Genomic DNA, 22,961 nt, shown 5'->3' with positions numbered 1-22,961 from the left:
GCTAAATCACTGTGAATGATTGAAGTGGTTCACTGGTTTTCAAGCCAACTTGTCTTAATCACATCTAGTCCTAGTGGCTGATGTAGTACTTCTTTCAACGGTTCCTATGTTAAGTTGCAGTAAGCCTAAGAAGCTCTGCCAGCCTACGTTGGCTTGTAACTGCCAACATTTAAATACTTTGTGCCATTTACAAAAAGTGTTCTAATTTTTATTGCTGGTGAAATGGGAACTTGTAATATTTGTCTGGCCTTGTGACCTCTGGAGCAGATGTTGAGTAGCAAAAACAGATCCACAACTGGCCTCGACCTCAGACGATTTAGTGGAACAGTTTGGACTGATCCTCTTTGGCTTCACTCAGTCTGTCTTGAAGTACTGCTTCATGGTTCTTGTAAAGAAAGAGAAATAGACACAAGCTATGTAACTTTTACCTGCAAATGTTTACCATCAAAGAAAAAAAGTGAAGGAGATTATAGGAGATAATCTTTTTAGCTGTGAAATGTTAGGGGGTATTTGCGGTGTTGACTAATAATGTGAACAGCAACACTTGCAGATTATCAAGCAGTTTTATTATTAGACTGGTCTCGTCATCGTCCTTCATCAGGGTCTGTTAAAAGTAACGTGGTGTTGACTAATAATGTGCCAGATTCCTTACATTTCATCATAGTTACACAGCAACTGGCCACCTCAAGTGGAGGGGCCAGGTCTGTTGTCTGTCAGAGGTCTGACATGCTCACTTTGCAGCAGGAATGTGGGTCAGCTTCTAATGCTGCTAAATTAGACCCCCCTGTTGTTTATAATCTGCTCTTTGTGTTTGTGTGCATACAGCAGACCACACTGATGAACAGATGTTGCCAGTGAACAATTTGAGCTACCAAGTTGCACCACAGCCTTGTGTTTATAAAGACACAAAAGCTTCTGGTTTAAGTCCTCTGCCCTGTGCAGCTTTGATAGCTGGAAAGGGACCAGGTTTATCCAGTTCAGCCCTGCCTCATTCCAGCCGCTCAGAAACTCAATTAAAAGCAGCCCATCATGCTCCCTTACCAAAGATCACATTACATGTCTCTCATCCTGAGCGCAGAACTGATTCCTCAGTTCCATTGTGTGGAAAATGGCCTCTTCAAAACTTTACTGTGCGCAGCTATTTTTGATCTAATGGGAAATTCTTCACTCCACAAGAAGAGAAATAATGTTGCACAAGTCAGTCATTTTAAATTCCCGGGCCATGACAAAGCCACAATGTGGCCTAGATGGAAACAGCAGGCCACCTGTCCAAACATCTGCATAAGTCACTTATTTATTTATTCAGCCTCTTAAAGTGGCCAAGTGTTTCTGCTCAGTGTGGAGACATTCTCTCTGACAGGATAAAGTGACTGTTTGGCTTTTCCCTGTCAAGCACATCATTAGTCCTCAGTCAAGCAGAGATGAGATCAGCATAATTTTTCTTTTGCATTTTTAAGAGATAGAATTTCTGCAAATTCGATTAACAGAGTTGTGGAAGGACTGCAGTTTCTGTTAAACCCACATTTACAGAATTATAATAATAGTTTATATTATTATTTAAATTCCGCAAAGTCTAAAAATAAGGTGTCATAGAACAGAGGATAATCAGCATTCAATATTAAGCACATTATGTTATGTTATGTTAACATTTTTGTGTTAAATGACAAAACTTTCAGTGACAAGAAGTGATGTGATAAAATTTTATTCTGTTTGCCTGATGAATAACCGTCAGCACTAAGGAACATGTTTGGGTGCAGTCTCATTTAGCTAATTTGACATAGTGGACAACTGTAAATCAACAAAAAAATAAAATCTAAGACTTGGTAAGTGACATTTCTTAGGAGTGTGACTGTCAGATCTTTACCTTCTGCCCACAGGGAATACTATATGTATACACTATAAGTAAAAATACACCACTCTTCTGATATCTCCTGTCTTTGTCTTTGCATGTTTGTGTTTATTCTTTCCAGTTGTCAGTGATGATCATCATCATGTCTTAACATTTTTGTTATTTGGTCTTAATGTGGAAGAAAAGGACCGCTGTAACGTCTCTCTGTTTTTTCAGGGGGAATTGGAACGGCAGCTTTTACAAGCCAACCCCATCCTTGAATCTTTTGGGAACGCAAAGACAGTGAAAAATGACAACTCATCACGTTTTGTAAGTTCAGAAACTTATGTTTGTCTAGAAACTTCTGTTTTTAAAAATATACAGAAGTATAGTATAACTATAAGATCACATTTTTATTCTACTTTTCCTGTAAGTAATTACGCAGTACTTACAGCTAGACACAGGTTTCTTCCAGTCATTAATGATGCCTTTGATATACTGTGGCCTTACAGACTGGAGGCAACTCCACTCAGAGCCTGTTAATATTGATGTAGTCTAGGCCATAAGTAAAGCCTCACCTTTACATTAATTTTCCTGTAGTAACTAGGCTCCTGTGTAACCTACATGTGTTGTGTTGTGAGTAGAACTTTATCTACATTTGAGTCTATCTTTGAAAACTTGATCAGAAACACGCCTGACATGTGATGTATGGCACACAACCTGTATCCACAAAGTCCTTCAAAGAAAAAGTACTTTACCTGGTGTGTCTGAATTAAGTTATGTTGTAATGTTATGTCGGCTGAAGACGAATGATGTGTAAATATAATAATAATAATATATTATTTTTCTCTGACGATACAATATTACTATCAGCCCTGAAGATCTGTAGATGAGTCTTATGAGCACTCATATTGACAAAGGCATTCTTTCAGTGTGTGTAACCAGAGACCCATTAATGTCGCTGATTGATTTCTGTATTTCACATCTTGTACATTTCCTGAGCATTTATCTTACATTAATCTCTTTAGGGGAAGTTCATCCGTATCAACTTTGATGTCACAGGATACATTGTTGGAGCCAATATTGAAACCTGTATCCTGTTTTAAAGTGGTTTACTACTGTAGGTATTTAAAAAGGTACTAGCAGCCATGTTCTTTAAGATCATACACAAAAATGAATCCAGTAGGACATTTTTTGTTTCTATTTTGTTGAAGTAGAATACTGTATTAATTAAAAATTGTGTAATCACAAGTTGAACCATACAGAGCCACTGACAAAGAATAGTAGATTTTCTTTTCCTTGACCTCCATGTGTCAGACTTATTGGAGAAATCCAGAGCTATTCGTCAAGCCAAAGATGAACGCACCTTCCATATTTTTTACCAGCTGCTGGCCGGAGCTGGAGAACACCTCAAATGTGAGTAGACTGAGCTTGATTACAACACCATAAAATTACTTCTAGTCACTTGTGTTATAACTCTAGACTGCAGCTGATTTTGGCAGCGTTACCAGGTGCAAGACAATTTTTTACTGTAATTTAGAACTTTACACATACAAATGAAGAATTTCACATTTTTTATTTTAGTCCTCAAACTCATTTGCTTCATCTAGTAGGGAATCTTTCACAATTAGTAAAGACATTGGATAATATGTTGTATATCTACAGCATTGAAAAAGTCACAGCTTTACCTTTCTTCTAAATGTTTTTCCATTTTTCTGTCCACAGCGGACCTGCTTTTGGAAGGGTTCAACAACTACCGTTTTCTTTCCAATGGTAACATCCCAATTCCAGGGCAGCAGGACAAAGACAACTTTCAAGAGACCATGGAGGCCATGCATATAATGAGCTTCAACCATGAGGAGATTCTGGGTATGTTTTGCAGAACAACATAAAACGTAAATACAATAAGATTCTTTGGGGAAGCAGCCGTGTTTCTCTTGTTCTTCTTTTCGTATCACTATGTCATGTACATACATGTTAAGATAACTAAAACAAGGCTGCAGCCTTTGGTCTTTACCACTTATCAAAAACACACACATCCTTGTATGATAATGCTCTGTTAGCTACCACAACTTGTATGCTCATGGTCGTATAGCTTGCTTTGTATTGTGGTCCTATGTACCTATGGGCTGGACTATATTTATGTATGACATCAAGTTAATAAGTGAATGCACAGGATTCTTAATTTTCTTAGCCATCATACAATTACCTAATATTTTTCAGCTTGCTTGAACACAATCATGTGTTGCCACAGTGATGTCTCACTGTAGTTGTTGTGTTTGTAGCCATGTTGAAGGTGGTGTCCTCAGTGCTTCAGTTCGGTAACATTGTCTTCAAGAAGGAGAGGAACACTGACCAAGCCTCCATGCCTGACAATACTGGTACGGTCTCTCTGTCTCTGAAACACACACACACCACACATTTCAGTCTTTCACATCTGCTTCATAACCCTGTAGCTTGGAGTTTACAGGTCAAGACACTGTCATTCTCTTTTCCTTTTCCCATATATATTTCAACCCTTTCTCTACCTTCCTCACACCCTGCACCTCATCTACGCAACAGAGGGACTGAAGATTTATGTCCTTTCTCTCCCGGCAACTTGTCAGCCTGCCATTAAGCCACATCATTATGAGGATTTACTCCTGAAGGAAATGGGGCACAGCCGTCCAATTCCTGCACATGTGGCACTGCATATTTGGCACTTAAAGGAGAGAAACAGGGAGATAATGAATATAATGCCAGTGATGCAGCTCGGCCAGATATTCCCAGATGTGACAAGCAGAACCCTGGACTGTAGCAGATTGTTTTTGCAGTGAGACTTGGCTGACATACACCGGATACAACTTTTTCTACTTTCCACTTGCTGTAGCCATGTAAAATATGACATTTTCTCCATTACAGTTAATATGGAAATTTAACATCTTGGAAAGTTCTTTATATATTTATCAGTAATAGGCAGCGTTGACCTGACATATTTGATACATACTTGAGTTGTGTTAGACAGGCTTAAAAGATGATCTATTTAATCATGTAACTCTCAGACACTACAGTTAAAATAACAATGGGAAAGATACTAATTTCTATAATGAAATACAATCGTTTCCAGAAACTCCATGATATTAACTTAGAGATACAGTTCAAAGTCTCCTGCCGTTGCCTTCTTTTATAAGTATTTAATTTGAATTTAGTTTAAATTAAATAACTTTTTTGTGTGTGTTTTTTTTTCCAGCCGCTCAGAAGCTGTGTCATCTGCTAGGTATGAATGTAATGGAGTTTACCCGAGCCATCCTGTCACCAAGGATCAAAGTAGGAAGAGACTATGTCCAGAAAGCTCAGACTAAAGAGCAGGTAAGTTAGCTGTTTTTTTAACTGACTAACACACTGTATACTATCTTTTGCTGCTACTGTAGCTGGTTTTCAGAAACATTAACAATGATCTATCAGAAGGTAATCCTTTTTGGTGTAAGTTCATTCAATTACTGGGATTGACTTTGGAGCACAACCCGGATCTTAAATGAATGAAATTCTCTTTTCTGAGACAGTTTGATGGTGTTTTACTTTGTTTCCAATAGAAAACACAAAGTGTTGTAATTTCTGTATACTGTAGCTCTGTTCCCACCTCTCACTGGCTTCTTCTTAATACAGTTTAACCATACAGTTGCATGATTATATTAACAGTCAAACTGCACTTGAAATAAAACTGTTAATATCAACAGTATTGTCAAATAGTGATCTTAAATGTTGTTTTGTTTCATACTGTTCTGGGCACAAAGTATTGTTAGTTTTATCTTTTGCCAAACAACACAGAAGTACACGTGCTGTTTATGAATCATTCATTGCCATTTAAAGTGCAGTTCTACTTAGACTCCTGATCATAATTGCTACTGTTAAGTGTGACTCATTTATAACATAAACCATACACAGACATGCCAGTAGAATAGGAATAGGTTTACCAGTTAGAATCTGACCTCATATCTGAATCAAGCTAACCTGAAAAACTCCCATTAGACATTTTTCAAATGATTTTCCACAGATTAGCCATGTAAGTTCTCTTTGCTCGTTTTCCCTCACCTTTGTTGTGTGTTGTCCATCCTCTCCTCTCTTCTCTGTGTCACTTCAGGCTGATTTTGCCGTGGAGGCCTTGGCTAAAGCCACATATGAGCGTCTGTTCCGCTGGCTGGTCCATCGCATAAACAAAGCCCTGGACCGCACCAAACGTCAGGGTGCTTCCTTTATTGGCATCCTGGACATTGCGGGTTTTGAGATTTTCCAGGTTTGGGTGGAATTCTTTTCAATTCTTTATTGTTTAAGTTTGTCTTGTTGCTGCTAGATGAAATTGCTGTTGTTGTGATTTACAGTGAGAGTACTGTCTTTTGTCCCATGTTACAGTTGAACTCATTTGAGCAGCTGTGTATCAACTACACCAATGAGAAACTGCAGCAGCTCTTCAACCACACCATGTTTATCCTGGAGCAGGAGGAGTACCAGAGGGAGGGCATTGAGTGGAGCTTCATTGACTTTGGCCTCGACCTGCAGCCCTGCATTGATCTCATTGAGAGGCCGGTCAGTTTCAACAATTATCCAGTAGCTGAATCAAAGGGATGATTTAAACTAATTTAAAATGTACCTCTCTAAACGCCACTTAAACTTGTACTTTGTTATTATACCTTCAGGCAAACCCTCCAGGAGTCTTGGCTCTGCTGGATGAGGAGTGCTGGTTTCCTAAGGCCACAGACAAAACCTTTGTAGACAAGTTGATTCAGGAGCAGGGCACACACACCAAGTTCCAGCGGCCCCGTCAGCTCAAAGATAAGGCTGACTTCTGCATCATCCATTACGCCGGGAGGGTACGCTGTTTTGTTTTTTTTTATCCAACTCAAAATGACTGTCCCATTGCACATACACAACTATCTGTGTTTGATCTGTTTAAAGCGGAAAATTTACTCCAGGCATGTTTTCTTTGAAATTACTACAAAGTTTACTGAAGGATAAAAACTTGAATTTATGGAGCTCCTTACTAAAGCAAAGATCTGGCTCTCATCTCAAAACGATTTACCAAAACAGACACATAGAAGAAAGGTTATATTGGTAGTCATAGCAGTTATAGTACAAATGATACAGTACATCCGCTGTACTGTTTGCTGTTAGACTTTCAGTTACTTTTCATGAACAATAGTATGTCAGTACATCAGTAGGCATTAATTCAGTTCCTTAAAGGCTGCATCTCTACATTATACCATAAATATGACTTTTTATTGTACTTCAGCTTTGTGTAGGACCCCCTTCTTCATTTCTGTCTATGTCATATTTTCCAAAATTCCTCTTTCCTTCACTCAAACAACAAGTGATTTGTTGCTGCAGGTCAGGGCTCAAATACAACAATGACTCATGCTTCTCCGCTGATGGGATTTCAGGGAAATACTGAATCCTGATTTAATTTATATGATATTGTATGGGAGTGGATCTGTGTTATGCAATATTAGAACACAGTATTTTTTATTATTTGTCAGGCAGAGAGACCTGCTAAGTAGTACATCTGCTTACTATTATGTGGACTGTGTCATTTGGCACCACAATCTTTCAAATACTCAAAAGAGTTTTAAATCCAGGAGCATCACTGTGGAGAGAAATCTGCAGAACCATAAGGCCAAATGTTGTAAAGGTTGATATGCGCAAAATAAATATTACCCTGATTAATACCTTGATAGGACAGATGTAAAAACTCTGAATAAATGTTTGTCTTCCAGATGAATTGGACAATTAGTTATCAGTTGTCAAATCATCTTTGCAGACCTTAAGAGTGTGTGTTTTATTGGTAACTATGTCTTCATTAAACTATTTACTAAAAAGTTTGTAATAGTTATTCACTCCCTTCAAATCCTTAAAACCAGTCGCAGATTAATAGAATGTTTTATTGTTTTACAAGTTATTCTCGATATGCTTGTATTTTGGGATCATTTTAACTCACTTACTGTGAGTAGATCCCAATATAGAGGCAAATCAAATTCAGAAATTTAAAGAGGTGCTTTATAATTTTTCAACAGTTCTTTGAAAAGAAAAATGAATGTATGGGTGCAAAATTGTTTGTCCATGTTATTTATTAATGTAAGAGAATATTTTTCTGAATCTCAAAAATCCGGGTGTAATTGAAGTATTATTTGATTGTTACAGGTGGACTACAAGGCTGATGAGTGGCTAATGAAGAACATGGACCCTTTGAATGACAATGTGGCCACACTTCTGCATCAGTCGACTGACAAATTTGTGGCTGAACTATGGAAAGATGGTAAGCTTGTTTGTGTGTATCTGTTAGTTTATTCAGTTAAAAAAAACACTGATACTTCTCACACCCAAGCCTATTAACAACATCTGTCTGTCTTGTTGACCCAGGCCTGTAGATTTCTGGTTTCTCAGAATGAATGTAACATCACCCTCCCCTCCCTGTCTCTTTCTCTGTGTTGTAGAGATTCAGACCATTCAAAGGGCTTCATTCTATGACAGTATCACTAGTCTGGATGAGCCAGCAGGTGAATAACTGGGTCGTGCAGTAGCAGACCTGGGCCAAAATAATAATAGCTGAAAACTAACAGCACTGGGCGGTGAATCCATGCTGCTCACAGGCTTGGGATGTTAAATATAAGTGATGCCCAAGCAGGTTGACTTCCTTAGAGCACATTGGTGTATTTTTGCCCAGATCTAGCTGTATGTTTCATGCTTCAGCCAGTGCTGTCTGTCATAGCTACAGTGGCTCCCATCTGCTTTCAGGCTGCATGGCTCCCTCTTCTCAGCCACAAGCAGTGGTATGTAAATAATATATTAGGCCAGGTAGAAAGTTTAGTTGAACCAGTGTGCTTTAATTTTTCTTAGTGTTGTATGTTTCTTTGTGTCGTCATTGCCCTGGAGTAAATATCGTTGTAAATCTTCATAGTTTATTCGTTCCCCTATGATGTGATATTCTAATAAATAACTAATTAAGGATTTGAAGCTTGACTGATGAGTATTTAATGACATTAGTTTACCGCCTGCCTCCATCTTAGATAAAATCACAGTAGTAGTGAATTGAAACCAGATGTTGTTCTTTGGCTAAGTTTAGATTTCAGCGTAGAGGGTCCAAACTGAGGGCCGTGCATTACTTCACTACATTATACATATATATCTTTATATACAGTGGGAAGAAATTTCATAAATTTCTGCATTGATTTTTCATAAAATGTGATCTTCATCTAAGTCAAGAGTATTAACAAATATAATCTGCCTAAAATAATAACACAAAAATATTTATATCTATCATGTGTTTAATGAGAACAACGATAAAAACCTCATAGTGCTAGTGGAAAAAGTATGTGAACCAATCCAAAAAGTCAGGTATTAGCCTACCTGGAAAAAAGTGTTTTTTGAGGCTATAGAGTTACTGAAGAATACACTTATGTGGCCATGCCTCACCAAAAGGAGCTTTCAATCAAGAATTGTTGATTTACATAAAACTGGAAAGGGTCAAAAAGTGATGTCAAAAACTTTAGAAATTCCCTAGTCTACAGTTAGACAAACAATCACAAACGGAGACACTTTCAGACTGTGGCTACTCTACCAAGAAGTAGGCGGCCAGTCAAAATGACCCTAAGAGCACAACAAACACTCATCAGGTAAAGAAACAACCCAAGGTGACCGCTAAAGATTTGAAGGCATCATTGGAACTGGCTATGACTGTTCATAAGTCTGGAGGACATAAAACATTGAACTAGCAGAGTGTCTATGGCAGGAGGAAGTATTGCTGAACGCCTGAAGTTTGCCAAAGAGCACATTGACACTCCACAGCAGTATTGGCAAAATGTTTTGTGGACTGATTAAACTATATATAACACAGCACTACATCTGGTGTAAAAAGGTCACATACTGCATATCATCATGAAAACATTATTCCAATTGCAAGGTATGGTGGAGGAAACATCATGATTTGGGCCTGCTTAGCTGCATCAGGGCCTGGCAAGCTTGCAGTGATTAAAGGGAAGATAAATTCCCAAGTTTATCAAAAATTCTTCAGGATAATGTGATAATATCTGTACGTCAGCTGAAACTCTGTAGAAGTTGGGTACACAAAAGAATGGCTTCAGAAAAACACAATCCGCCTTTTGGAGTGGCCAAGTCAGACCCCAGACCTCAACCCAAAAGAGATGCTATGGAACAACTTGAAGAGAACCACACACTAGATGTCTAAAGAATATGACAGAAATAAAGCAGTTCTGCAGGAAGAATGAGCTAAAATTCTTCCTGAACAATGTGCAGGTCTGATCCACAGCTACAGGAAGCACCTGGTTGAGGTTATTGCTGCCATGGGGGCGTCAACAAGTTATTAATTCCAAGGGTTTACATACTTTTTCCATTATCACTATGAGGTTTTTATGGTTGTTCTCAATAAATAAAACAGTATTATTTATTAATACTCTTGAGTAAAGTGAAGGTCAGATCACACAAATTAATTCTCTTCTCTCTGTCTCTCTCTATACATATATATACACATACACATACACACACACACACACATAGCATAGCTAGTGTAAGACTCATCAAATACTTGGACACTAGTGACAAGTGTATACTACATTTATTGACAGGGTCATTATGTTAATAATATGTCGACTAACTGCCACAGTATAACAATATATCATATTTCATGTAAAATTCAGCTTAATTTAAAGACCAAAATTGACAAGTTTTGTGTTAGTAGGCAAAGTTTCACACACACACACACACACACACACACACACACACACTGTAGTTTATTATGACGCACGCTTTCCTCCTGCTATAAATGGACTAAAACAAAAGCACCAAATCAACAGTGAAAAAGGAGCCCACTCCGTAGAACTATTACTCCTTAAATAACGTTAAACATGACAGAAACTACTATACACAGTCAAGCTGAAATTATCCCTCTATTATCTAAACTACTTCTGCTAATTTGAGTCGTGTGCGGTCTGGAACTGATCCTAGCAGCCTGTCAGAGACATGGTACACTCTGGACAGGTCTTCTGACTGCATGTCTTGAACTGTGGGAGAAAACCGGAGTATGCAGCAAAAGGGAACTTATTTAGCTTATTTGTTTTTGTAAGACTAGCAACTATGAACAAATAGGCTTGAGAGTATATTTGAGAGTCAGGCAGGTCAGGGAAGTTAGGATGTCAATTTAATTTTTTGCCAATTTAGCATAGCACTTTCACAAATTTGGAGAACCTGTAAGAGACCGATTAAAATCAGAATTGGTACAGAAAGGTTGAGTTATTCTGACTGATCGATTGATGTTAGCAGAGTTTTTATGTTTAGCATTTTCAGAAGATATTATTTTCTCATTAACAGGTGTTGAAAAACTTGGATCTGCCTTCAAGAAATGTCTTTCATTTAGCTGGACCACAGAAGAGCATTTGAACTCCTGTTACTTAACTTTGTCAGTGTGAAAAAGTGATATTTAAAACTGGCTCTTTCTAATAGATCAGCTCTGCACTCCACTTTCCTCTGCAGAAGCTAGAGGTAGTCATATACTTTGAATGCTACTTTGTTAGGCTGCTGTTTGACAGTAGTGCGTTGTGTCTCTTTCATCCATTCGCACATGGGCATGTAACTACATTATGTCACTGTGTCACTGCTACTGCTGTTGCTGCAGTGATTCTCCCACAGTCTTCCTGCTCTAACCAGTTCTTCCCATCTTCCCACCAGTCGATCGTATCGTGGGCCTGGACCAGGTGGCAGGAATGAATGAGACAGCCTTTGGTGCCACCTACAAAACAAAAAAGGGCATGTTTCGCACCGTGGGACAGCTCTACAAGGAGTCGCTTACCAAGCTCATGGCCACGCTGAGGAACACCAACCCCAATTTTGTCCGCTGCATCATCCCTAACCATGAAAAAAGAGTAAATACATGCTTTAAACTTATTTGTTGGATGCGCTGTCAAAAACCTTTGTAAATTAAAGGTTTTGTTGGACAGATGTTTCCCTGTCTGCTGTAGATTATTATATCTTTATAATTTGAATCTGGACCTAGTCTGTTTTTTTTCTATAAGTGATGCTTGTAGACAAAATATAAAAGATTGAGAAAAGTAAAGTGACTCACACCTTTGAAGTTCAGTGCAACATTACTTTCAAACCTTCAAACCTTGTCTTAATGTATTTATTCCTCGTTCAGGCTGGTAAACTAGAGCCTCACCTGGTTCTGGACCAGCTCAGGTGTAATGGAGTTCTCGAGGGGATTCGCATCTGCAGACAGGGTTTTCCCAACCGCATCGTCTTCCAGGAGTTCAGACAGAGGTAACAAGCAACAAAGAAGCTTTTTGAAATCTGAAACTTTATTTTTGGCTTAATTTTCGGTTTACTTTTACACTCTTGTTGTGTTCACAGATATGAGATTCTGACACCCAATGCAATCCCCAAAGGATTCATGGATGGGAAACAAGCCTGTGAGAGAATGGTAGGGATATTTTTCTGTATTTTTAGTTTTAAACAACTGTAGCTGGTGCAACCATTAGATGTAAGGAGTCAAATAGGTTTTAAACACTTATTTGCTAATGATTTAGTCTGGTTTCAGATCTATTTCCACACCTCAGATTTCTTCTGTATTCCAAAAAGGTTTGTCTGTTTTTGCTGATTAGGGAAATATTTGACCAATCAGAGCTAAAAACAAAATCAGCAGAAATAAACTGACTCTCTCAGACTGAATTATCAAGCTACTAATAAGTTATATTAAAAAAACAAGTGATAAGGAATGTTTCCGGAATTCATCAAACTAACAATAGATTATTTATCAGCAAATATCTATGTTCTTTTTCTAGATCCAAGCCCTGGAGCTGGACCCTAACCTCTTCCGTATTGGTCAGAGTAAGATCTTCTTTAGAGCAGGTGTGCTGGCTCACCTGGAGGAGGAGAGGGACCTTAAGATCACTGACATCATCATCTACTTCCAGTCTGTGTGCCGTGGATACTTAGCACGAAAGTGGGTGTCAGATATCAATTTTTACTGTTACACAGTTTTAAACAAGGTTCTCCTTACACACGTCTCCTGTTGTCTTTTTAACCATTAGGGCCTTTGCTAAGAAGCAGCAGCAACTGAGTGCATTGAAGGTCCTCCAGAGGAACTGTGCTGCTTACTTAAAGCTGAGACACTGGCAGTGGTGGAGGCTCTTCACCAAGGTGAGATCCCTGACAGCAACAAAGTAGTAGCTGTGATGAGTGATACACAGCTTTACATGTCTACTTCGTAGTACAGTATAGTATGGTATGGTGTGGTATAGCATAGTGTACTATAGTATAGTAAGCGATAGATCTTACAGCATCAGCAGATGGAGTCTGGTAAGTTACTGTACTGTAGATATTCAAACTTGTCATGTTGATTAAAAAGGCTTTAACAGCTGTATTTCCATGAAATTTTTGTTTGCTACTTTTTCCAATTCAATAATAAACTGTGAGGTTAATTAAATATGTGTTTTGACCTGATTAGTGAAAGGTGTCTACAGGTCTTGAAATATCTTTAAAAATCCCTGTATTTATTTTCCCGTCTTAAATAAGCTTGGATATGTAAAGTTGGAATTAGTTAATTGGCCTTATGCATCTTTTCTGGGTCTAGGTCACATTGACTGATGATAATACAGTGTTGAGAAAGTTATGTGTCAATAAATATAGAATTTCTGTTCGTTATGTATGACCCCTGTGTATTTAGTATTTGTATTTATTTATTTCTCTCTCTCTCTCTCTCTCTCTCTCTCAGGTGAAGCCTCTGCTGCAGGTCACCAGGCAGGAGGAAGAGCTACAAGCCAAAGATGAGGAGTTGATAAAAGTGAAAGAGAGACAGCTCAAGGTGGAGAATGAAATGGTGGAGATGGAGCGAAAACACCAGCAGGTAAATATTAGCATATAAAGTAAATATTTTGACCTTGTACTGTGAAAAACTTTATTTAAAATGTTAATTTGTAAAGTAATAATTTTTTTTTAACTTTGTTCCCTCTCTCCAGCTTCTAGAGGAGAAGAATATTCTAGCAGAACAACTCCATGCCGAGACAGAACTGTTTGCTGAAGCTGAAGAGATGAGAGTTCGTCTGCTTTCTAGAAAACAAGAGTTGGAGGAGATACTTCATGACCTAGAGTCTCGGGTGGAGGAGGAGGAGGAGAGGAACCAGAGCCTGCAGAACGAGAAGAAGAAGATGCAGTCACACATTCAGGTTTCCATCTTTTATACCTTGTACTTTTAAAGGGAAGGTTATTTTTTTATGTGCTGAAATCCAGCATTTGTTAAAGCAATCATAATAATCATTTAAACAGCTGCAGATTTCTGTCATGCCTCAATGTTACAGTACATGATTTGTGGGATGTCACCTTTCTGGGGTCTGTGATTCTGCGACATGTTCTTGTGAACATGGTAATTGTGCTTGTACTGTATAAAAATCTTTTTTATTTATAAGCTGGTTGATTATACAACTGTACATGTGTGTTTTCCTCCCCACAGGACCTGGAGGAGCAGCTCGATGAAGAGGAAGCTGCAAGACAGAAGCTGCAGTTGGATAAAGTGACAGCTGAGGCAAAGATCAAGAAGATGGAGGAGGACATTTTGCTGTTGGAGGACCAAAACTCCAAGTTCCTCAAGGTGAGACAATTATATCTAGAAGGGTTTTAATTTAATTTTAATTTGACTTCCCTACACCTCCATATGGTAAATTTGTATCTTAAAACTCACACTATGCTTTAACCCAACAGGAGAAAAAGCTGCTGGAGGACAGGATCAATGAGATGACCTCTCAGCTGGCAGAGGAGGAGGAAAAGGCAAAGAATCTTGGCAAAGTCAAGAACAAACAGGAGATGATGATGGTCGACCTGGAAGGTAAGCGACTCCCAGCAAACGGTTCTAGACTCTGTTTTGTTTTCATGAAAAGGGAACGTTGACTGAAACTGTAGAGCAGGGTAAAGTGTGGGTGCTGTACTTAGCTCTTTGTGACCTGACGTTTCATTTGTCTTTTTTTTTATGAAAACCATGTTTCAGAGCGCTTAAAGAAGGAGGAGAAAACTCGTCAGGAGCTGGAGAAGGCCAAACGCAAACTGGAGGCTGAGACGACTGATCTGCAGGACCAGATAGTTGAGCTTCAGGCTCAGATAGAGGAGCTGAAGATCCAACTGGCCAAGAAGGAGGAGGAGCTGCAGGCTGCTTTGGTCCGGTCAGTCACAGAAAAACCAGTGTGCATGTGACAACACATGTTAATCTTTCTTTCTTTCTTCACCACCTCAAGGGAATGCAGCCCAGCATTCAACAGTAATATAGACTAATAATAGTAATACAATACATACTGTACTTTTAAATTGATATTTTCCAATTTGTTCCAACTTTGTTTCTCACCCTCTAGGTTCAGAAATGTGTGCTAGTAAACTAATATCATACAATTACTGACAAAGGGACACAAAATGAGGAAGAAATGACCTCAAATTATTGCCCAGTTCAAGTTTGGCCTTAGGTTTACATTATTTATATTAGCAAATGAAATAAAATATATATTATAAAAATGCAAAACCTCTGTTCACAGTCTCCCTCACAGTTTTCTTTCATATAACATGAAATATGTAGAAAAAAAATTGACAGATTGTCTCTGCTCAGCAATATTGTGTGAAAGGAAATTAAAATCCTTGTGCTGAAGGCTACAACAAAATAAAGGTTATTTTTACAGCCGCTAACAGGCAGAAATAGTCACTAAACTATAAATCTAAACTGTGTAATAAAATATTATTGTCAGCTGCATTGTTCATTTCAATGTGATACTTCACTCTACAGAACATCTCATTACCATGACAACTGCTGTCCGCTGTGTTACAGCAGAATCAATGGGAAAACTTCAAATAGGCATTTAAACAAAGACACACATAGAAAGTGAGACACCTCTGAACTCTGAATTAAAGTCCATAACATCGTCTTACAGCCTTTTTCCTCTCATTTTCACTCACCTCCTTCTTCACGTTTTTCAGCTCACTGCTCTGAGCTGCAGTGTTTGACTTGTAGCAACACTGAGACCGTGTCTGATTACATGCAAATTGATGATGATTGATGTGCTCAGTCCTTGGCTTTGCACTAGTTTTTTTCCACATGAAGGAATAAAGAGCTGGAGCTAAAATATGCTGCGATTTCAGGGCTCTTTTGTATATATGTAATCTTTCAGTCTATATATTTGTCTTTTTTCTTTTGCTGATAGAAAATATGTGCATTTTCCCTTAGAGTTTAATTTGCTCACTACTCTGTTTATGCTTTTATTTCTGAAAAAGGATAAACATGTCTTAAGCACTAACTTTAGCTATTATAAATCTGCAGACAGACAAAGTTGTTGCTCTGAAGTTCAACTCTGATCATTTTAACATTGCTTCTCAGTAGTTTCCCTTTTTTACCAGAGCACTCCCTACAGCTACAGCGGTTGCTGGCAATCATCTGTTCGACTAATTTCACACACACAAATGATCAGTTTAGTCACAGCCTCACACAATAATAATGAGCTTAATAATCTTTCATTAAACTTGATCCTTATTTGGAATTCAGTAGCTATTCTGAGAACATCTGCAGTCTGTGTGGGAGTCATCAGTTCTTTAATCAAAGCAGTGGCGCTATCGTGATCACAGTTAACTAAATATTTATGACATTCAGCATGTTTAGTGGGTTTCTACTGTATATAGAGTAAGTGAGGAGAATCACAGGACTGAGGAGGAATTCTACTAATTTCTAGCAGAGACAACAGTGTTTATCTTGTGACAGAATACACACACACTTTATTTGGACAACTTCAGTAGAGCATGGTTCATCCCGTGTGCACTGGTGATTTCATTTCAATAATTCAAAGCAAAACAACTGAATTGCCTTTCACTGAATGTATTAATTCCTGCATGGTGTAAAGTTTGCTGTCATTTGAAGGATCAGAGATCATACATTTTTATGGCGAAAGAAATATTTAAAATAAATCAAATATTGACAAAAGTAGAAGTTTAATGTTAGTTAATATGGAAATAGTGAAGAAAGCGTAGTAAATTGAGCAGGGCAGGTCATTTGAAGCGGAAGTCCTAATACATAAGAAGTAAGTTCTATTGTTGTGTCAACTGAAGTGTAAAGAAAGCAGCTGAAGTAAATTGTGTATGAACAGCAGGACATTTGGGAAGTAGGAGAGCTAAGGTAATGATCTGGGACATGTAGTCGATAAAGCTGATCTGTTCTCTTTTCTTACCTCTAACCAGGAGCGACGAGGAGTCCCTCCAAAAGAACAATGCTTTGAAGCAGGTTCGGGAGCTGCAGGCCCAGCTAGCTGAACTTCAGGAGGATCTGGAGTCTGAGAAGATGTGTCGAAGTAAAGCTGAAAAATTGAAAAGGGACCTGAGTGAAGAGCTTGAGGCTCTGAAGACGGAGCTGGAGGACACGCTGGACACCACCGCCGCTCAGCAGGAACTCAGGTGCCGTGTTAAATGTTTTAAGCAATGTTCTTGGTGGTTGTTATAAAGCAAGACATTTATCTGAGAAGTTATCATTAACTGACGCATGACAGGAACTGTGCTCAGTTCTAGGCACTAAGCACATGGTTTTATATTGATTACTTATAACAAGCATGGAATTAATTTATTGAGTCCTCCGCAGTGAACATAAACCACAAGTTAACCTTAGTTGTGCTTTCCCTTTTAATCCACTCTGTTGTGTTTGAACTCCAGGACCAAGAGAGAGCAAGAGGTGGCAGAACTCAAGAAGGCCATTGATGAGGAGAGCAAAAATCATGAGGCTCAGATCCAGGACATGAGACAGAGGCACGCCACTGTGCTGGAAGAACTGTCAGAACAGCTGGAACAAGCCAAGAGAGTGAGTGGGTTGCACCTTGAAGGGTTTGTATTTAAAAAACTACATATACATATCAGTCTACATGAGTTGTACGACATGTAAAAACAGCTTTTAAAAGGGACTTAACACACTGGATTACGCTGTTATGGTTGTGTCAGGTTCACCATCAGAGTTTGAGTGTCTGCCCTCTATTTAAATTTGAGAACTAAAAACATAATATTTTGGTCATTTGCAGTTTAAAGCCAACCTGGAGAAGAGCAAGCAGAGTCTGGAGAATGACAACAGAGAGTTGAGCTGCGAGGTTAACGGTCTGCAGCAAGCAAAGACGGAGTCCGAACACAAGAGGAAGAAACTGGAGGCCCAGCTGCAGGAGTTTATGTCCAGGGCCACCGAGGTGGAGCGGGCCAAGGGAGAGCTGGCTGAACGCTCAAACAAGCTCCAGGTAAATACTTGATAATATCCCAGTTTGATGTAAAGAGAATATTCATGCTCTGGATTTATTTATTGTGCTTTCATCGTGACCCTGTTTGTATTTTGTTAGACGGAGTTGGACAACGTGTCCACTTTGCTGGAGGAGGCAGAGAAGAAGAGCGTCAAACTGGCCAAGGAAGTGGACAACCTAAACAGCAAACTGCAAGACTCAGAGGTGTGAAGACAGTGGCACGGCACGCTTTAGTGGAATGAAGTATATCTTTTTTTCCAGAGCTGCAGCCTATAGAGACATTCTGTTCAAGTTATGAAAGGAATCAAATATTCGTCACCATTATTTAGTCTGATCTCAAGCACCAGGGGTCTTTCTATCATACACAGTAAATTAAAAAAGCCATTAGAATAAAGTAAAGAACACAGAGGCAAGACACAAAAACAAAACTATCCCAGTGGAAAGTTTTATAGATTTAACAATGAATTGATAAAGTAAATAACAATTAGTTGCAGCTGCAGCTTTTCCTATTCTAGCTGTTCAGAAGTATCAGTCCTGAAGCTTCCTGTGTTAAAAAGCAGCTTACATGAATGTACCTATTTTTTGCAACTAGCATATAACATGCTATAGCAGATCCAGACGGTGTCCCAGCTTTTCTCGTATCTTAATTATATCTGCGTGGACTCCATTGTGTAGGATTTGCGACAGGAAGAGACCCGTCAGAAGCTGAACCTGAGCGGCCAAATCCGCCAGCTGGAGGTAGAGAAGAACACTTTGCTGGAGCAGCAGGAGGAAGATGAGGAGGCAAGACGCAACCTGGAGAAACAGCTGCAGTCAGTGCAGGCTCAGGTACAGTCACTCATGTTCACAAACAGCAGCAGGTTTTTTGGCATGTACATGGAGACACGTTACACGCTCATATATGCACATACACAACTGCAGCTCGGACACACACAAACGTACGGGTACAACACTGGCAAACTTTACAGGTACCACTGACATTTGAGTGCCAAGAGAACATTTCCAGCTGTGAACACCTGTCATTGATGTGCAGAGCAGTATGCCGCCGACTATAAAGCAGTGAGGAGTTGCAGCAAATTAAAGCCCACGTGAAGTGAAAACCTGAGTCAGCTGTAGATGGTGTAGTTCAGAATAACAGATTAACAAATAAGTAAAGAGTAGGTGTACATGCATCACTATACTGCATATGTTTTAAGCTAAGAGGTTAATTTTCCTGTAGCTGTACTTAACCACAGGTAAAAAAATAAAAAAACACACGAGAAGTCAATGGTGGAGTGAGTAAAAGAAAATAAAAGCAATGTGTTGCTTTTTATGTGCATTGTTACATTTAGTGTAAGTTTAAGTAAATCTATGCGCCTAGATAATTCACCATCTCCTTCTCTCTCCCCTTGATTCACCTCTGTAGTGACTTAACACCAGTAATCTGTGTGTAGTCATTGATTCCAAATGTCCTTCTTATAGCTGTTTGAGACAAAGAAGAAGCTGGATGAGGATGTGGGAGCAATGGAGGGTTTGGAGGAGGTGAAGAAGAAACTCCAGAAGGACCTTGAGCTGGCCAGCCAGCGCCTGGAGGAGAAGACCTTAGCTTTGGACAAGATGGAGAAGACAAAGAACCGACTGCAGCAGGAGCTAGACGACCAGCTGGTGGACCTGGATCACCAGAGACAGATCGTCTCCAACTTGGAGAAGAAGCAGAAGAAATTTGACCAGGTACGTTAGATCTCCCCAAATTATCCTGAAATGACCAAATGACAGATCGAATGATGTCGGCGTCAGTGTGTTGAAGCCGTTGTTTGATTACTGCCCTAGATGCTGGCTGAGGAGAAGACCATCTCTGCTCGCTACGCTGAGGAGCGAGACCGTGCCGAGGCTGAGGCCAGGGAGAAGGAGACAAAGGCTCTGTCTATGGCCAGAGCTCTGGAGGAGGCCTTGGAGGCCAAAGAGGAACTGGAGAGGTTTAACAAGCAGCTTCGTGCTGAAATGGAAGACCTGATAAGCTCCAAGGATGACGTGGGGAAGAACGTGAGTCATCTTAGATCATCTCAGTGTCTCTTTATAGCTTTTTACATCACTGATGACACTATGCAGCTTCTTGTGCTGCCAAGTTACAACCATGTTTGTCCCTTCACTGTGTACAGGTCCATGAGCTGGAGAAGTCCAAGCGCACACTGGAGCAACAGGTTGAGGAGATGAGAACTCAGCTGGAGGAGCTGGAGGACGAGCTGCAGGCCACAGAGGACGCCAAACTTCGTCTTGAGGTCAACATGCAGGCCATGAAAGCTCAGTTTGATCGAGACGCACAGGCCAGAGATGAGCAGGGGGAGGAGAAGAAGAGGGCACTGGTCAAACAGGTACGCGGGGCACATGGCTGATAATGGATTGTCTCCATAGGTCTTTTAGTTATCTTGAAATGTAAAACTCATATCAAAGAAATGAGAAAAAAAAATTCAGTGCTGAAACATTGACGAGCTGGATGTCTTTATACTCCTTCAGGTGCGGGAGATGGAGACAGAGTTAGAGGATGAGAGGAAGCAGAGAACTCTGGCTGTCACCGCCAAGAAGAAGCTGGAGATGGACCTGAACGAGCTGGAGGGACAGATCGAAGCCGCTAACAAAGGCAGGGACGAGGCTATCAAACAGCTCCGTAAACTACAGGTACACGCGCGTTTGTTAAGCCTTTCTATCTACATGTACTCGCTGTGTTGGACTTGTGTCTGTCTCGTCTCTCCGGTGCAGCCTGAGCAGGAGCTTTTTCTGTGACTTGACTCTACATTATTTCTGATCTCCTGCAGGCTCAGATGAAGGACTATCAGAGGGAGCTGGAGGAAGCCAGAGCCTCCAGGGATGAGATCTTCACTCAGTCTAAGGAGAACGAGAAGAAGCTCAAGAGCCTAGAAGCTGAAATCTTACAGCTGCAGGAGGTTGAGTAGCTGATTTTAATTATTTAATAGTTTTTAACAAGAGATCAGCAGATGTCTGTAATGTTTGCTGTTTTTTTATTAACGAGAAGCAAAATGACATGAATGGAAAGTACTTGCGTCAGTAATTTGCATGTGTGTGTGTTGTTTAGGACCACGCAGCGTCAGAGAGGGCCCGTCGACACGCTGAACAGGAGAGGGATGAGCTGGCTGATGAGATCTCAAACAGTGCCTGTGGGAAGTCAGTGTCCTCTCGTTTTTACTGATTTTAGATCATTCTCACGTTAATATTTGATAAGTGGCAGGTTTCACACACGCTGATCTTTTTCACCATTAAAGGTTGTCTTTTTTTTTTTTTTTTTTTGGAGCATTCGACTGATTTAGTAATTCAGTAAGAAACGTAACGTGTGTTTCTGTGTGTCAGGTCATCATTGCTGGAGGAGAAGAGGAGGCTGGAGGCTCGTATCGCCCAGCTGGAGGAGGAGCTGGAAGAGGAGCAGGGCAACATGGAGATGCTCAACGACCGTTTCAGAAAGTCCACCATGCAGGTAGACTGTGCACGAGAAAATAGTTGATCAGGCAGAAAATCTACACATTCACTGAGTTTTCAGTGGCTTCAGCTAAATGTTGAGGCTCATGTGCACTAGTTTATTCACTGTCCCTCCTCCATCTCCATGTCCCTTTTGTCAGGTGGAGAGCCTGAACACTGAGCTGGCTGCAGAGCGTAACACAGCACAGAAGAGTGAGAACGCTCGACAGCAGATGGAACGACAGAACAAGGTGTCGTAAAGTTTGTTAAATTTATATTTATGAATATAAAACAATCAAGTGTTGTTATTGTAAACAACATGAGTCAGGGCTTTTTCGTCCCTCAATCTGCATCAGTGATGTTTGTCTTTCCTGAACTCCTTGACATAACACATTCATTCATTCTCAGCTTCATATGTTGTCGGCCCCTACGTCATTCATTTGGAAAACTTTACTGTACATTTACCCATCACCTGTTTTGTTCCTGTTGTTTTGATCCCATCACGTTTAATGCTCACTGCTCTAACAGTTGTACATTATAAATGCAGGAGTTGAAAGCTAAGCTGGCAGAGCTGGAAGGGGCTGTCAAGTCAAAGTTTAAGGCGACCATCACTGCCCTGGAGACCAAGATCCTGCAGGTGGAGGAGCAGCTGGAGCAGGAAACCAAGTACGTGTCCAAACTCACCTGTTTTCACAGAGCAGTGGACATTTTGCTCCTCATATCATTCATGTAGAGTAGCACTGTCTTTTATTTTAATCATCTGAGGTGGGAGAAAGAATGTAGCATATTTTATTAAATAAAGTTGCTTCTGTTCATCCTCCAGGGAAAAAGCAGCAGCCAACAAAACCGTCCGTCGCACTGAGAAGAAACTGAAAGAAGTCATGATGCAAGTGGACGATGAGCGTCGTCACGCCGACCAGTACAAGGAGCAGGTATTGACATGCATCAGAGAGGTTCAGTTTTACTGTGGACTGTTATCCTACCAACTATCCCTGACCTCTCTGTCTCCATCTGTCCTCCCTGGTGTCCGTCCTGCTTTCAGATGGAGAAGGCCAACTCTCGTATGAAGCAGCTGAAGCGTCAGCTGGAGGAGGCGGAGGAGGAGGCCACCAGGGCCAACGCGTCCCGCAGGAAGCTGCAGAGGGAGCTGGACGATTCCTCAGAGGCCAACGAGGGTCTCATCCGGGAGGTCACCTCCCTCAAGAACCGCCTCAGGTACCTGCTGTTAGCTCAGTTATTCTCAGAGGCTCTGTGCGCTAACGCTTGTAATGTTCTAAAAGTAACAACCACAAACTTGGAAACAAGTTGTGGTTTCACAGAGAATTACAAGCTGCAACTATTCCACTGTGTTTGGCTGCTGGCCACCAAAAAGCAGTTCCACCCTGGTAAAGCACATCTTGTTTTTACATTATGTTTGT

The 22,961-nt window shown here is 40.1% G+C and overlaps 1 protein-coding gene across 3 annotated transcripts in view; it reads left to right on the top strand.

The window, feature by feature from the left end:
* Nucleotides 1-22,961, top strand: part of LOC113161677 (myosin-10-like) — a 45,774-nt gene that overhangs the window by 19,943 nt on the left and 2,870 nt on the right. For all 3 annotated transcript variants that reach the window (XM_026359443.2, XM_026359444.1, XM_026359442.1), the window contains 36 exons: nucleotides 2,066-2,158; nucleotides 2,857-2,920; nucleotides 3,146-3,244; nucleotides 3,554-3,697; nucleotides 4,114-4,209; nucleotides 5,058-5,176; nucleotides 5,949-6,101; nucleotides 6,218-6,391; nucleotides 6,502-6,675; nucleotides 8,000-8,114; nucleotides 11,540-11,733; nucleotides 12,006-12,127; nucleotides 12,218-12,287; nucleotides 12,649-12,809; nucleotides 12,898-13,006; nucleotides 13,581-13,712; nucleotides 13,825-14,031; nucleotides 14,316-14,453; nucleotides 14,564-14,687; nucleotides 14,847-15,018; nucleotides 17,066-17,278; nucleotides 17,531-17,675; nucleotides 17,890-18,096; nucleotides 18,196-18,300; nucleotides 18,772-18,924; nucleotides 19,558-19,806; nucleotides 19,906-20,118; nucleotides 20,235-20,447; nucleotides 20,590-20,751; nucleotides 20,889-21,017; nucleotides 21,167-21,255; nucleotides 21,439-21,562; nucleotides 21,705-21,794; nucleotides 22,091-22,209; nucleotides 22,367-22,475; nucleotides 22,586-22,758. In XM_026359443.2, coding sequence (XP_026215228.1) covers nucleotides 2,066-2,158; nucleotides 2,857-2,920; nucleotides 3,146-3,244; nucleotides 3,554-3,697; nucleotides 4,114-4,209; nucleotides 5,058-5,176; nucleotides 5,949-6,101; nucleotides 6,218-6,391; nucleotides 6,502-6,675; nucleotides 8,000-8,114; nucleotides 11,540-11,733; nucleotides 12,006-12,127; nucleotides 12,218-12,287; nucleotides 12,649-12,809; nucleotides 12,898-13,006; nucleotides 13,581-13,712; nucleotides 13,825-14,031; nucleotides 14,316-14,453; nucleotides 14,564-14,687; nucleotides 14,847-15,018; nucleotides 17,066-17,278; nucleotides 17,531-17,675; nucleotides 17,890-18,096; nucleotides 18,196-18,300; nucleotides 18,772-18,924; nucleotides 19,558-19,806; nucleotides 19,906-20,118; nucleotides 20,235-20,447; nucleotides 20,590-20,751; nucleotides 20,889-21,017; nucleotides 21,167-21,255; nucleotides 21,439-21,562; nucleotides 21,705-21,794; nucleotides 22,091-22,209; nucleotides 22,367-22,475; nucleotides 22,586-22,758 — 5,153 coding nt within the window. The remainder of the gene's footprint in view (nucleotides 1-2,065; nucleotides 2,159-2,856; nucleotides 2,921-3,145; nucleotides 3,245-3,553; nucleotides 3,698-4,113; nucleotides 4,210-5,057; nucleotides 5,177-5,948; nucleotides 6,102-6,217; nucleotides 6,392-6,501; nucleotides 6,676-7,999; nucleotides 8,115-11,539; nucleotides 11,734-12,005; nucleotides 12,128-12,217; nucleotides 12,288-12,648; nucleotides 12,810-12,897; nucleotides 13,007-13,580; nucleotides 13,713-13,824; nucleotides 14,032-14,315; nucleotides 14,454-14,563; nucleotides 14,688-14,846; nucleotides 15,019-17,065; nucleotides 17,279-17,530; nucleotides 17,676-17,889; nucleotides 18,097-18,195; nucleotides 18,301-18,771; nucleotides 18,925-19,557; nucleotides 19,807-19,905; nucleotides 20,119-20,234; nucleotides 20,448-20,589; nucleotides 20,752-20,888; nucleotides 21,018-21,166; nucleotides 21,256-21,438; nucleotides 21,563-21,704; nucleotides 21,795-22,090; nucleotides 22,210-22,366; nucleotides 22,476-22,585; nucleotides 22,759-22,961) is intronic.

Source organism: Anabas testudineus, chromosome 1 (genome assembly GCF_900324465.2).
Source record: "Anabas testudineus chromosome 1, fAnaTes1.2, whole genome shotgun sequence".
NCBI classification, from domain to species: domain Eukaryota; kingdom Metazoa; phylum Chordata; class Actinopteri; order Anabantiformes; family Anabantidae; genus Anabas; species Anabas testudineus.
This window is presented reverse-complemented; position numbering and strand designations above follow the sequence as displayed.